At 41.9% G+C, this 15344-nt stretch overlaps 1 protein-coding gene across 3 annotated transcripts in view; it reads right to left on the reverse strand.

The window, feature by feature from the left end:
• NT5DC3 (5'-nucleotidase domain containing 3) overlaps window positions 1–15344 on the reverse strand; it is a 40312-nt gene that overhangs the window by 7713 nt on the left and 17255 nt on the right. For all 3 annotated transcript variants that reach the window (XM_084533129.1, XM_084533128.1, XM_084533127.1), the window contains 9 exons: window positions 9968–10042; window positions 9431–9486; window positions 5747–5837; window positions 3957–4094; window positions 2434–2494; window positions 2113–2215; window positions 1870–1971; window positions 855–936; window positions 405–491 (listed from right to left, as the gene is read on the reverse strand). In XM_084533129.1, coding sequence (XP_084389255.1) covers window positions 405–491; window positions 855–936; window positions 1870–1971; window positions 2113–2215; window positions 2434–2494; window positions 3957–4094; window positions 5747–5837; window positions 9431–9486; window positions 9968–10042 — 795 coding nt within the window. The remainder of the gene's footprint in view (window positions 1–404; window positions 492–854; window positions 937–1869; window positions 1972–2112; window positions 2216–2433; window positions 2495–3956; window positions 4095–5746; window positions 5838–9430; window positions 9487–9967; window positions 10043–15344) is intronic.

Here is a 15344-nt window from a genome sequence, read left to right on the forward strand (position 1 = left end):
GTAGTGACAGAAAGATTGCCTCCTGCCATTCAAAACAGAAGTTCATTCAGCTCTTATTACACTTAGTAGCAAATGTCATCCAAATCAGCTACATCCTGTATGTTTGGATATCCGTGTTTACTTTCTGCTACATCTGACACAATCGGTATCTGGATCAGGAATGCAAACTCACATCCCTGGGCTCAGGGTGTAAACAAGTTATATGCTACAAGTCAGGTGGAAAACAGGGTCAGCCTTTTATGGCACCAATTGTCTTCAATGCAAGAAAAGCAACTGTCAACTGGAATTTTGCTGTATTCAGAAATCTCAAACAGAAGAGCATTATACTGAATAACTGTGGAAGAGAGGGAATCCAACAAAAAGTCTCATCTTTTATTTCAGTTTCATGAAAGCAAACTACTTACTGCCAAGTCACTATAGATGTGATCACCGAAGTAGAGAACCTTAGAGCCCCTCCAGCCAGTAAGCTTCAGAAATTCATATAAGTTACCCTGCAGAAATGACACGTACATTGTAGCAGTATGCAGCTTGCACAATCACAGGCTGGAAAAAGGTATTTAGTACACAGCTAAATATATTTTTCTATCGAGAATCTTGCTCTCATTTTATATATTACAAATCACAAGTGTCTTGTGTAATTTCAGTGCTACTGTAACTTTTCACTTGCCACTTTAAGAGGCAAGTAAACTGTAGACATACAATACCAACAATTAATTTGAGCTACAGAACTTAAAAGAACTCTTAAAAAAAAAAACTTGTTTTCAGAAGCCTTTATGATAGCTAAAAAAGCATAAGACTGTAGGAACTACGTATTAAATCTGAACTGAAAGTGTTGAAAGTTATTTAAAGGGTACCTGTTTGTAAATCTGGCCTTTCTGCAATTTGTGAATTTTGTCCCAAAGCAACACTCCCCTTTCATTCACCTTCCGAAACGGTCTAGAATAGAATTACACACAATTGTTACAATGCTGTAAAAAGCGACAGAATATTTCAAAAGTGAAAAAAGTGAAAATATTCATCTTTCTAAAGGAAAATGTGCCTTATAGCATCTAAATGTTTTGTGAGAGAGAAAAAGTAAAACTCCAAAACTTCAGCTTTAGCCAGATAAATGCAATCTATCTACGCAGTATACTGATACAAACTATAACAGAGTTTGAGAAGAACCATTAAAAACTATGGCAGGGAACCAGCCTCCACAGACAGAAGGCAAAAAACAGTGACAATGGCCTGCCATTAAGAAGGAGTGATCCCAAAAAGGAAAAAAAACAAATATTCAAAATCTTGCCCAATACCTCACTTTGTACAACTGAACAACTGAAGGAAGAGGCACAGGACTGGGGGCTGGAAGGACAGCAAAGGGTTTTTTGAAATTAAATTGAAAATGAAGCAAAGAGGAAAAAATTCCCACTTTAATCTCACTTTCAAAGTCCTAACTACACATAAAGGAAGAGGTATTTTTCAAGTGCAAAAGTAGTACATATACATTGCAAAAGTATTTACTTAACAAGTAGTCCAAATACTGAAGCCTGTCAGCCAGTCTGCCCTTTAAATACTACATGTGACTAAACAAAACTACAAGCAATGAAAAAGGTTTCCAATAAGGGATGTTAAAAAAGGTAATTAAAACAACCTCTGTGACCCTAACTCAGTGCCATAGGCCTGTATTAACTACTGCAACTTTCTCAGGTAAGAAATGGCAATATTTGGCCTTCAAAACTGGGTGTTTCTGCATTTTGTATTTAAATTAAATCCTGTTTAAGGTCATTACAATTTAATTTTACGTTGCACCCAAATAAAAATATTTCATTAACATGCCCTATAGCCTTATATGGAATAAGCTGCTTGAATCAGTCTTTACTGACTACTCACCTTCGCTTATCATTGAAAAAGTTGGGCTTATCAGCCTGTACAATGACCACATCAAAGAGATCCCTCCAGTCCTTGCCGACTATGAACTTCATGCCTTTGTCCCTAAAAAGGACAAAGGGCTATTAACACCAAAGCCTAACAGAAATGCTATAATCTGTGCAACATAGTGAATTACATTCAACCACCTCATCCTCCCCATCCTTTATACATGTACAGTTGAACAACAAACAACTGTTCACTTACACAAAACTGCTGGGACTGTTTGTGATAAGGAACATCTTCTTGCCATGATCAGCCAGCTTTGCTAACACTGCACGAGTTTGTTCAGCATAGCAGATGTATTTCTCTGTGAGGATTGATGAAAATATAATATTAATTTAAAGTTTTTCAATAGAATTTCTTTCTGTGTTCAACCAAGGATTCAGATGTTATACTTAACAGAGGCAACCTATGTAAGTGAAAATACCTCCTCCAAGCCTTAAAATTTAGAATTAGTGATATTAAATAAGGAAGCCAGAAAGATCATTACACAAAGCTTTGACAGATGATCTCACTAGTACTTACCAATATCTGCTTCAATTGCTCTATACATTATTCCTTTGATGTGGACATCCCTGATTGAATCCTGTCAGGAAAGCAACAGAGCACTGAAGAACTGAGAGATCTTTTCAAATATAAAAATCATGCTCACTGTGTATCAGTAATTTGCTTTTAGAACAACTGCTTTCTCTTAATTACATTTTCAACTTCACAGAAATGCCATGCAGTAACCATTATGTGTGCACCGCCACTAGACAAAGAGTGAGCTTGTTCTCCAAGAAAATAACTTCATACTTTCAGGAAGTACAAATCAGGAGCTGTAACAACTGTGAAAGAGAGCTCAAAAGGGTAAAGTTGGGTGAAATCTCACTGCAGAAGCCGAGTCATCACAGGTTTCTAATGACCTTTGGAGCAGAACACATTCCTTTCCTTGAGCACGGGGGGGTGGGAGAGACAGAAGTCAGATTTTACACTATCACTCCCAAATGCCCTGGTTATTAAAAGAAAAAAAAAATACAAACAGAAAAATGAAGCTAAATCCTTAAGCAAAGGAGCCATAGGCACTCTGAGGGCATTTGACAGCTCTCAGTTTAGGATACCGATCCTGCCACACTGGCTCTTACACAAGATTTAAGGGTATAAATGCTACAAATTCTTCTGGAAATGCCACTTATGGGGCTTCAAAAATGCTGGCAAAACTGAGCCAGTTAAATGAGTTAAATGTATGGATGTTTTTAGAAACCCTTCAGCAAAAGCTAAAAACACTAGCCTTCTGACTACGTAGCTACAGGCACAAGGGAAACTTAGCAGGAGGTCAAAAGTTTCTTAAAGCCTATCTGATCTACATGGGTGAGTGAGTTCAATATTCAGGCCCATCGCATGCACTTAACTACACAGGTTTAATACATCTCAAAAAAAGGGGCCATGGAAAGATTTTGGGTGGAAAGTTCATACAAACACCATCAACTTGAGAGTGACCTCTTCTGTTCTTAAGTAACCATAACACAACTTTAACTCCTCTGGAGGATACATCCTGCGGAACCAGGAGAGTCAAATTACTCCAGTCATTACTAGTAGACTTTTTTTGAAGTAGGAACATAAGCAAACAGGCAAAAGAGACAAAAAGCAAGAGACAAAAAACAATCTTATACTAGTAGAAATACAGAGGCAGTACAACTGAAAGCTCCATGGAATTCCCTACAGACTCTAACAATTCCTGCTAGCAAGAAAAGCAGACCTTCGATAGCAACTTAAAGAAGCTTTATTCCCATATGAGAGCTTCTTTACTTTACTCCTACCCCCCCACAAACCTGAAGAAAGAACAACTGCCATAAAATATTAGATTTAAAACAAATTGTTAAAATATTCAGTTTATTCATGAGGTCTACCATCAATTTACTTATGTTTTTTATGGTTTCATGGCAATAATTACTCTATACAAAACCTAAAGTTGATGTCTGGAGCTACCACAGGAGGTTGAGTCTTCAAAGTGCTCACAGGTAAAATACACAAATGTATAGGTTTACCTAAGTCTTCAAAGTTAATACCTTGACATCTTTGTACAGATGAACAGGCTCATAGTCTATGTTGTTTTTCAGAAAATATTCATTTACACAAGAAAGCAGTGTCATCTCTGGCAGGGAAAATATATCCATGAATTGCTTCATTGTGTTTCCTTGTGAGCTCTACATATGGGTGGGAAGAAAAAGAAAAAAAAAAAAGAAAACAGTCAAACCTTTCTCAAATAAGAACTTTCGTTCATTTAATACAAATACTTCAGATTAGTTGGAAATACTCAGCTTTTGCCACCACTCTTCTTTAGGATTCTTGCTGAACTAACAGAATTCCAATAAAGCAACTCCAACAAAAGCATTGGCTTTATTTTAAAAATTAATCATGAATAACCACTGCTTTAAGAGCAGTATTTTAATTTATAAACACATAAAAGACAGTGCTCAGCTAAGTCAGGAAAAACACCTAAAGACCTCTTCACTGCATGTCTACAAATCTACAAGTAAGAAGCACTGATTGTTGACAAGGGGTGACGGGGGCAGGAAGTCTGGTGGGGTTATTTGAATAAAGTAGAATACTAACTAGGACTGCAAAACAATTTGCGTCCTTGTAAAGAGATAGTAAAAAGCTGTAAGAATCTACAATTACTAATGCAAGAACAGAAGAATAGATGCCCACTCTTCAAAAGCTGAAACTATAGTTAATTTTCATGTAAGTAGAAAACCTCATTATACAGGAACAAATACTTCAAGTAAAACAGCCAGACAGCTTTCCTCAAGACAGCACACTGGTCGAGACCACAGAATGGTTGAGGTTGGAAGGGACGTCTGGAGGCCAACTGGTCCAATGTCCCTGGTCAAGCAAGGCCACCTAGAGCTGGTTGACTGGACCATGTCCAGTCAGCTTTTCAGTATCTCCAAGAGTGGAAATTCCAATACCTCTACAGGCAACTTGTGCCAGTGCTCGGTCACCCCCAAAACTGAAATTGAAAAAAGAAACACCACTTGTGTTGTGCCCATGGGCTCTTGTCCTGTCCATGTCCTTTCCAAGATCAATGCATCTGTGGAGACCAAAACACCTGATGAGGAACACCAGGCTGATATTCCAAACTGCTGCAGCTGCTCCAGAGACCTAAGCTGGTAATCCTAAATTCAGTTCCTTAAAACAAGGAACAAGTGTAGTAAAACAAAGTGCCCCACAGCACAAAGAAAATTCCTTGCTGTCTTTCCTGACAGCAAGGAATGAATACGCAGAAGTAAAGGAGCTCAAATTAATTTGGTTTTGGCTAAAAAGGATATATTTTTTGGAAAAGTGGAAGGAACTTTCCAGTAGGATCAACTTCTCCACAAAGTCAAATCCTAAACTGAAAAGCTTTTATTTTTTTCCAATTCTCTTACTGTCACTGTACCAGCTCATATGCAAGAGAAGCCTCCATATGTTTACATGCTGTTACAGCAGGAAAGCCATTAGACCACCAGGAAGAAGTATGTACCCAAGGTAAGGCACCAGATATGGTTCACTTCACAGCCTTTATCAGATTTGCTGTGCAACTGAGCAAGTCACTTGATTTTTCTGTGTGCTACTTCTGCCTGTATGGCTGGGAAAGGGAACAGTGAAAGAAGAAAGTACAGAAAGTAGGAGAAAGGGGTGTTTGTCACTTCAGAGGGCAAACTTCTTCTCCTGTACCATAAGTCAATCAGGCATTGAGGAAAACAACTGTTAGTAGGAACAAGAACAAAAGTCTCCCACTCTCCCCACCCCACCCCACCCCTCCCATAAAAAAAAAAAATAATAATAATTTTTAAATAGCAGTTGGCATTTTTACCTTTCCATAGAAGTCACTCATTTGTTCCAAGGGGACGTGGGAGCCATCATACATTGCAATGACTTCTTCATCTGGGACAACGCTGAGGCCTCTGGAAAGCAACATAAGCTTCAGTTCAAAAGTAAAAGTCACACTGAAATTTTCAAGTAATTACTGAATGAAACTCTAACAGATTAACACTTAAATCTGGAGCTTACTGTAATACTAGTAATGACATAAGAACACACTGGTCTAGGTTAAAACAGCATCTCTCCTTACAGAACAAGTAACATTTTAACACGCTGACGCAGGCGGAACACATTCCAAACTTAAGTCCCTTTCACTTTCTTAAGAAAAAAAAAAAAAAAAAAGCTAATTAGTCTCCACTGAAAGTCTGCCTCAAGGGTTTGGAAGCAGCTAGAGCTTCCAGTTTCTGAACACAAAGTTATTCCTCAGTCTGCCTTTGTTTCGTAAAGCACTGACGATGTGATAGTGTAAACCAGATTATTCTGCAGCATGCCCTTGAAGATTGAAGGGAAACAAACACATACACAACCTCTAACTCAATAAGAGTTTAAGCTCTATCAACAGTTCAGCTTCCCAAAATTTAAGACTACCTGAAGGGTTGTTGGCAAATAATGAAAATACAGCAATATAACAACAAATGGGGGAGGAAAAGAGACATCATCTGTCACCACAGTCTCTTTATCAACTCCTAAACTAGGTAGGGCTTCACAGTGTTTTTGTTTTGTTTTTGTTGTTTTTAAATATTGACAGTATGAAGCATCCTGTATCGACGCAGCTGAACACTGCAGACATGCAATAATCCTCACCAGAGGACACAGAAATGGAGAGGAAGGGCAGAGAGGTTTTGCTTAAGATTGAAGAACACAAACAAAAGCTAGATTGTGTGCTCCTTTTCTCCTCAAATGCTTTTGCAGCCCTGCATGCAAGACAGTTGATTTCAGAGCCTCCATTTCTTGATCACACCCAAAATGTCGTAAGACATTAAAAATAAATAAACGAGTGAGTAAGCCCGGTGCTTTCAGCAACCAGTTTGTATCAGCCTTGCAGTGGAATGCTGTGATATATGAGCTTCCACCAAGCTGCTGTGGCAGCAGAGGCTCATGAAAACCATCTCCCCAATGTGCTCCCCAATGCTACATTGACTTGCACATGGCTCTGTGGTACTGCTGGGAGCACTCCAGCCTTCAAGTTAGTACTGCACAGGACAGGACCAGAGCCTGTTACAAAATGAAAAAAATTATTCCTGTCATCCACTCCACAGCAGGAAAGAGAAAGAAGTGCAACAAAAATGTGAAATGTCTACCAAGTAACACCATCACAACCAAGGACTGACTCATGTTCTAGTCTGTGGACAGCTATGCCAAAGGGTACTTGAATGCTGACTGCTACAGATCTGGATCTATTTAAACACAAATCCAGACAGAGGACAATAAACATCTGTGAAATCCAGAGACAGAAGACTGTGTAGGCAAAGCTGCAGATCAGTTCTGTCAGAAGACCCGAAGTCACAACACAGTTGGCAGTCCAGCTGTAGAAGTACTAAGTTTATTCTATTCCACTCACAGCATGGCACCAAAAACACCACAGTTCATCTAAAGTAGTGCTTCCACTGCTGTTCTTGGAAACATGCCTTGTCAGAATGGTGCCAGAATTGCTTAAAATCTCTCAGTGCAAATGAGGCTGTACACTTATTTTACACAAAACTAGGAGAACATATATGGGCAAGCACTCCGTCCAGAATTGCTTTGGGTGTGGAAGACAAGCGACACTAGCTCTTCAGCTAATCTCAACATCTCTTTTTGTGTCTTCTTCATTGGTGCCCATGTGCTAGCTCTGGATGTGCCCTCTGTGCTAGGAGTTGACAGCAGTAACTGTCTTTTCCCCCTTCATCCTGTCCCACTCTGAATTATAAGGCAACACTGCTGACGGACTAACCACCCACTTGTCTTCTCATCTGGGTCATTCTACAGCTTCAGCCATACCATCTCTCCTCCTGAAGTCTTCTCTCAAGGCCTTTGGTCTCTTTTTGTTCTCCTCAACCCCATATGGGAGAACAGCAGGTAAATGTACAGATATCTTGATGACCAACTGAACCAGGTACCACCAATGCATGCCAGCCTTTCGCCCCTTCCATCAATGTTCCTTCTGGTGCCCTTGGATTAATTTGTTTCCATTCGTACCTCATTCATACCAATCTTAGTATTTCTACTACACACCTCTACAGATAAATATATATTTGATTACATCACCTAGCCTTTAATCTGGCAATTTAGCAGTTTTCCGAATTTCAGTACTGACCCTACCTGCCCCTTAAAAATTTATATATAGAACATTTTATATAAATACTACAGACACGATGTATTATTTTCTTCCTTACGCTCAAGTACATCCTGTCTTGAAAATCTGCCAACTCAGTGAATTGCTAGCACAGCAGTTGAAGCTTTAGACTCACCAACTGACTTTTATTTTCAAAAAAAAGTAATTTTTCATTTCTTTTAATATCACTATGGAGAGTTATGCTTTTTTTTTTTTTTCTAATTATCCTCACTAGAAATTGACATTTATATTTTATTTTAATGGCCCTATCAAAACCTTCTGAAGTGACAGCCTCTTTAAGTGAATCTACAACCACTGACTTTCAGACTGAGTCATATGGTTCCTTCCTAACCCTGTATAAATGGTTGCTTAGAAAAAAAAAAAAAAAAACACAGCAACCATTTTGACAGTTGAAATATACAGTAATTATTCTCCACCAGCATGTATAAGACACAAGTAAATGGTATATAGTTTCACTACAAGTCCGATGATGATACAAACAGAACTCACATTGTTTTGGCAGATCCAGACAGCCACTACACTGTTAATATCATCCTAATGCTGGACCATGACATCATTGCTTCTTTCTGACTGAATCATGTACCTATCCGCCCAGTTTGCAAACAATGACATAATGAGCACACTATTGTTATTTCGTGCTACCATATGCTTACATACCAACCCCCAGAGTAAATTACCTCAAGGTTGCATTGTCTTTTGTCACCCTAAGGAAAACTTTTTGTGGAGTGAAATTAAGAAAAGTGCTTGGATTTGTTTATTTTAAAGTATGGCATTGAGTGTGGTGTTCGTATCAATCACATAGTGCGTCATTACCACAAACTAAGCCATACTAAAGACTCTCATATGTAAGATCACCTGCACATGGCCCATGCAGAATGACGTTTCCAAACTTAAAAGCTCTGTGCAAATACAGCAAAACCTCTCAAGTGTATCTGCAACCACACTCAAGTCATGCTAACAGGCACTCTGTGACAACTATTTGCATAGAAAGCACCAGTGGAGAAGTCATCAGTGTATTTTTAGATGTCTTTCAGCACAATTTAACAGCCGGAAACAAAGTGAGTCAGCACTATGTGACCAAACAGCTTGCCAACTTACCCAGCTCTGGACTGGGGAAATAAGCTGTACTGTACCAGGCAGTAAACGTGTATGCACGTCTGTGTGTACACACAGAGGAGCAAAGAAACCCCCCTCCAGCAAGACTGCAATATTCAATCATGCCCTGCTTTTCAGAGAACTGTTCCTGATATGAACCAAGAAGTACACAAATAAATGCAAGTAGAAGATTTAAAAACAAGAGTATACTTTAGTATTAGTATTATAGGGAATAAGTTTACCTACCTGTAAACTGTTCCTAGCTGAATATAGTGAAAAGCATCAATCTTCATTAATAACGCCTTACAGAGGAAAAATAAAAATTTTTTAAAAAGATAAATTATTTGACACAAAACTATAAATAAAAAAAAGCATTTTATGTATAACCTTTCTGGTTCTAGAATGACTGAGCATCTTCACTTCAACTGCCCTTACAGCTTCCAAAATACTTTATCAATGGCTTTTACCTAGGGCTTGCAAAATCACCAAGGAAACACCCAATGACCTGAACTTAGTCATGAAGAAGCATCTTTTCTAATAAAAGCAGGCTGCTTGAGGTTTATTCTGTCGCACTCTCAATTGTCTTTTCTCCCCACTCCCCACATAATGAAATATTCAAAATACTTCATACATGAGAGCTATTAAAAAAAATACAAAGAAAAACATGAAACAAAATCCTTACACATCAGAGTGAGAGATTGGAAAAATTAAAAGACTCATTTATTTTCTTTGGCTAGGTTTTCAGCACAACATAACTCAAAAAAAAAAGATACTTATACATACCCGATGTACATCGTAATGAAGTCCTCTTATTGCAAAATTCGGATCATAATCGTATTTTCTTATTTCTGCAGGATACTAAGAAAAGAGGGTAACAGGTTGGTTTAAACTTATTAATTTAAAAACAAGATCTAAAAACTGTTTCTGTGGAATTTGAACAGCCTACATTTTCTGTGCTTCTCATTCTTGCCAGTCATAAAATACTTGTTGATAGGTTGGTCAGATTTGCAGGAATATACATACAGTGCAAGGCAAGTCAAACATTTCTCAGAGATTTCTCCAGGGACAATGTTTCCAACCCAAGTCAAGCACAGTACCTGAAGCTAAACATCAAGGTAATCAGTTTTTATCACCTTTCAACATTAGCCTTCTGTTCATCATGTTATTTTAATATATGCAACACTGAAACTAAATAAAGAATTTAAAAGCTGTATTCCCTTGTACTGTGAAGTCTTCCCCTGAAACCAACTTATACAAGGGTTTCCAACTCAACCTTTTAGCTCAAAACCCAAGTACATGGCCTGATTTACAGAGACACCTGGAGTTTCCAGGTGTCTCTACCAGAGACACCTGGAAACTCACTTCTCACTTCTACCAGAAGATCAACCAATTATCACCAATATTAATAGAAGGGAGGAGGGTGAGGGGGGGAAGACACCTTTCTGGCATTCTCCAGAATTAAAAGAAGCACAGCTGTCTGTTTTGACTCCCTCAGTGTGGATGATACTCCTATCTTAGACCCTTAATTTGAAATACAGGCTCCCAGACTATTGCAAGCACACAGGTGGGGAGGATGGAAGAAGAGCATTCACAAAAGCTGACTCTGCCTGTAGAAGCCAGGCTCTCCTAAGAAGGGCAGAGAAGAGCAAGATTGCCATAGCCTGCAGTTCAAAGCTGGGGACTAGTATGAGAGGAACAGGCCATGTTTGCCACAGCTTCCAAAGACAAGCAGGGAGACTGGCACGTCTCACCCTGGTTGGCACTTGGGAATGCAATCAGAATGGCTGATAAGTTGAAAGTTGAAAATCTTGTAAATTGAAAGTTGAAACTAAGTTGAATCACCAAGCCAAGGCAAAGTTGGTGATTGCAAACTCCAAGAATTTCACATAGCATGTGTGGTACTGCCAGACATACGGCTGCTGATCAGCAAGAAATGCCAAACATGTAGACACTTTGCATCCAGCCAGCAGCTCATTATGAAAGTAAAATCCATCTGAGACTTAAAATCATTTTCTTCATGTATTCATCATGTTACATCCTAAAACAAATATACCTAAACAACACATCTACACGTAAGATCAGACTTTCATCTGCAGAGATAGTACCTCCCAAGGTACCTTGCAAAGATCAGATCCTGAAAGCGAGCAGGGCATTAAGCCCCATCCAGGTGAGTCACTCTGGTGAGTCACTTCAGAGAAGCATTACAATGACCCACATATATTACTTCCTGGGGGTTGCTGAACTGTAGATACACCCTTGCCACCCCAGAAAATCATGTACTGATAAAAATAAGCAGTACTCATCTGTTTTGGAGAACAACACAGTTTCCCTCTCTCTTCCTTCTCTACAGCACGAAGACAAACAGAAAAACAATTATCAGTAGCCAAGAGGGACACTTATACACACACTCATTTTTGATGCAAAAGAGTTTATACAGTTTTTTGGGTTTTTTTTGCTTGTGTGGTTTGGGTATTTTTGAAGGTTTTGTTGTTGGGAGGAGCACAAAGGGTGCTGGGCTTTTTGTTTGCTTTAAAAGATAAGGATAAAAATGATTAAGGATCCTGCTTTATAGCTATGAAGTAAAAACCATATCACTAAGCTCTACATCTAAATGTCTTTTAAAGACCTCCAGGAATGGTGACTCAACCACTTCCCTGGGCAGCCCATTCCAATGCCTAACAACCCTTTCAGCAAAGAAGTTTCTCCTAATATCCAACCTAAACCACCCCTGGCACAACTTTAGCCCATTACCCCTCATCCTATCACTGGGCACATGGGAGAATAGAGCAATCCCCACATCGCAACAGCCTCCTTTAAGGTACTTACAGAGAGCAATAAGGTCATGCCTGAGCCTCCTCCAGGCTAAACTACTCCAGCTCCCTCAGCCGTTCCTCATAAGACTTGTTCTCCACACCCCTCACCAGCTTTGGACACGCTCCAGGGCTTTGATGACCTTCTGGTAGCGAGGGGCCCAAAGCTGAACACAGCACTCAAGGTGCGGCCTCACCAGAGCCGAGCCGAGGGGGACAATCACTTCCCTAGTCCTGCTGGCCATGCTGTGTCTGATCCAAGCCAGGATGCTGTTGGCCTTCTTGGCTACCTGAGCACGCTGCTGGCTCATGTTCAGCCGACCATCAACCACTGCTCCCGGGTCCTTCTCTGCCAGGCAGCTTTCCAGCCACCCAGCTCCCAGCCCGTAGCGCTGTTGGGGCTGCTGTGCAGCGGCAGAGGAGCCCCTCCAGCTACCGGTCCCACAGCATCTCACCCAGGCGCAGGGAGCGCAGCCCCTCCACAGCACAATTCCTGATTTTCTCTATAAACAACCCTACATTTCTCCTGCACATTCCCACCGTCTCTGGCCAATTTCCACCTTCCCAGGTGATCAGTTGGTCCTCAGCTTCTTGTTGTGCCCTTATCAATGGGGCAAAAAGCAAAGAAACTTTCCAAGACTCGTTTTGGAGAATTAGCAAGCGGGTATTCTTTATTAACAGCGCCGGGGATGTGGGGGATAATGCCAGGACATCCCTGGCTCCCAGGGGCAGCTCCCAGGCCGCGGGCCGCCCTCCTGGCCTGGGCCCCAGCCTGGCAGACATTGCTCCTGTCAGCGTGGAGCAGCCATCTCACCTCAGCACTTCCTCACCACAGGCAGGTGACCTTTGTCAGTACTGCCATCAGGGGCACCCCGAGACCCTTGCGATGCCACCAGAATCACTGTCACCCTACGGCCTCACACAATTTGGCTGGCCATAAGTGCCCTGAGCGTCGCGCCTGAGTCCAGTCCGGCTGTTGGTACTCGAGAGCTCGAGGTCCCATGGCTGGAAGGCGAGAGGCGGAGGCGTTGCAGGAAGCACGCGCGAAGCCCTTTTTGTTGCACACATCCATCAAAGTCCTTCCGTAATGTTATCAAATATATATATACGTATATGTACCTCATCTGTCCTAAGTGTATTCTTGTGAAGCATCACCAGCATATTTGCCATTCTAATAGCAATGTTTGTAATCCATACTAAGAATATTTACTGCTACAGTACTGTAGACACCTTGGTTGAACCTAGCAAGCTAATGTACATTTGCTGATAGAGTATTTTCTTCCTGGTTTTATCTGTAGTGGTCCTGCTGGTGGCACGCGACGCGTCAAGGTCCAGCCAGCGACATGAGAGAAGGCATCGAGGTCCCCTCACTGACCACCAAGGGAGGTGCTGAGGACCGCAGGCTGCTGAGAAGCGCCTGGCACCAGGGCAGAAGACCACAGGGGACGACCATCTCCACGCCAGGGTGGCTGCAGGCAGCATGAACCGGCCCCCGCAGGAGCTGCCAGAGGAGGCCCCCGGGGACGAGACGTGCCCCATCTGCCTGGGCCAGATATCCGACCCGGCTCGCACTGACCCCTGCAGGCACTCCTTCTGCCTGGAGTGCATCCACTTCTGGGCTGCCAAAAGACTCAGCTGCCCAATGTGCCACGGGCCCATCACGGCCATCGTGCACGTGGTGCCGCCCACCCAGCGTGATGCCTCGTCCCGCCGGCCCCACAGAAGATTGCAGCGCAATGTGGGGCTGTGGCGGCAGCAGCGGCAGAGGAGCCCCTCCAGCTACCGGTCCCACAGCGTCTCGCCCAGGTGCAGGGAGCACAGCCCCACCATGGAACAACAACTTCAGCGAAGCTTTTCATGGCACGCGGGGCAGGATGGGCACGGGCTGCCACGGTCCCCAGATGGTGACAACATCGGGGACATGCTCTGGCTGCGAAGGGTCCAGCTGGAGGAACCGGGGTCCGGCGACCACGCAGGCTGACAGGCCAGGCCCCAGACCTGAGCAGGACCTCACCTGGGGACAGGCTGGGGGTGGCAGCCACAATTACCCCAGTATTAAATTGGCTTTTCCACCCTGCAAAGCCTCTGCCTGCACTTATTCCTGCATCGGTCAGCAGGGGGGGCTGAACACAGCCCTCTCCCCCTGCCCGCACCTCAATTTGGTTTGGGGATGTCTGCAATGGACAGTCTGAGACGGAGGAATTGCTCCAGTAAAGGTGCCATTCTCAGAGACTCGGAATCACAGAATATTAGGGATTGGAAGGGACCCTGAAAGATCATCCAGTCCACTTCTTTGATTAACTATCTGCATCAGTCTTAGAACTTGATGCACCTCAGGCATATCTTCCCCCTTTTCTGCAAGACTCCATAGGTACATGGCTACCTTACAAGCCTGGGGGGAGAGGGTAGGTATATTAGGCAGCCTCACAATAGAGGCTCTAGCTACTCGTAAAATAAAGAAATCCTAAATTTTCCACAAAGTTTGTTTCTAGGCTGAAAAGGACTTGCTCTGCAGCTGCTGCAGATCACGCTTGTACCAAGTACAGGCATCCGTATTTAAATAAAATGGACCTGCTGCCAAATGCCATCCCTACTGTTGGTTCCAAAGAACGTGGGTGAGGCTCCTGATTTGAACAAAGAACAGCACTGCAAGCCTAAAGACAGTTTGGGAAGATGTGTAGATTTGGACAGGGAACATAGGAAAAGGTCAGGGGAGGGTCCAGAAGGTGTTCAATTCAAGTCTACAATGCACTGCACATGCTCAAGGTGGCTAAACCAGGTATGAACAGGAAAAATTATTTTTGACTTTTTCAAATTCCTGCATACATGATTTTCCTATTTTAATTTATTCTGATGGTAAGCTGTCTTTTTGCATGCATGCCAGTACATATGAGAAGAAGATTGAGCCTATCCTGGCACATAAATCAAAGCTTCCTTCCAAGCCAAACAAAATAAGGATAAAATTTGCACTGTTTGCTTAGCCCCCACCACCATTCTTGGTAGGGCAAAATATACTGATACGGCAATCCAGACAAGGTGGCATAAGGCCCATATATTAGGAAAGACACAAACCCAAGAGCAAGAGTTTACTTTCAACACCTGCTGCCACCTCTGAGATTAGCATTACATTGATGTTTCTTCTCTTGGACACCCTTCAAAAATTCCTTGCTTCTTACAAGGTATTTTGCAATTTCTGATGAATTACCTTAAACTACCATGACCAAAATTGGTCATCTTTCAGGCTGACCATAACTATCATAATGGACACTGCTATCTAGAAGGTTTTTGCTAACATTAACATCAAGAAAACTACTAACCAGCTCCAGAAATTGGTAATTGACAAAATCTGA

Source organism: Aythya ferina (genome assembly GCF_964211825.1).
Source record: "Aythya ferina genome assembly, chromosome: 1".
NCBI lineage: Eukaryota > Metazoa > Chordata > Aves > Anseriformes > Anatidae > Aythya > Aythya ferina.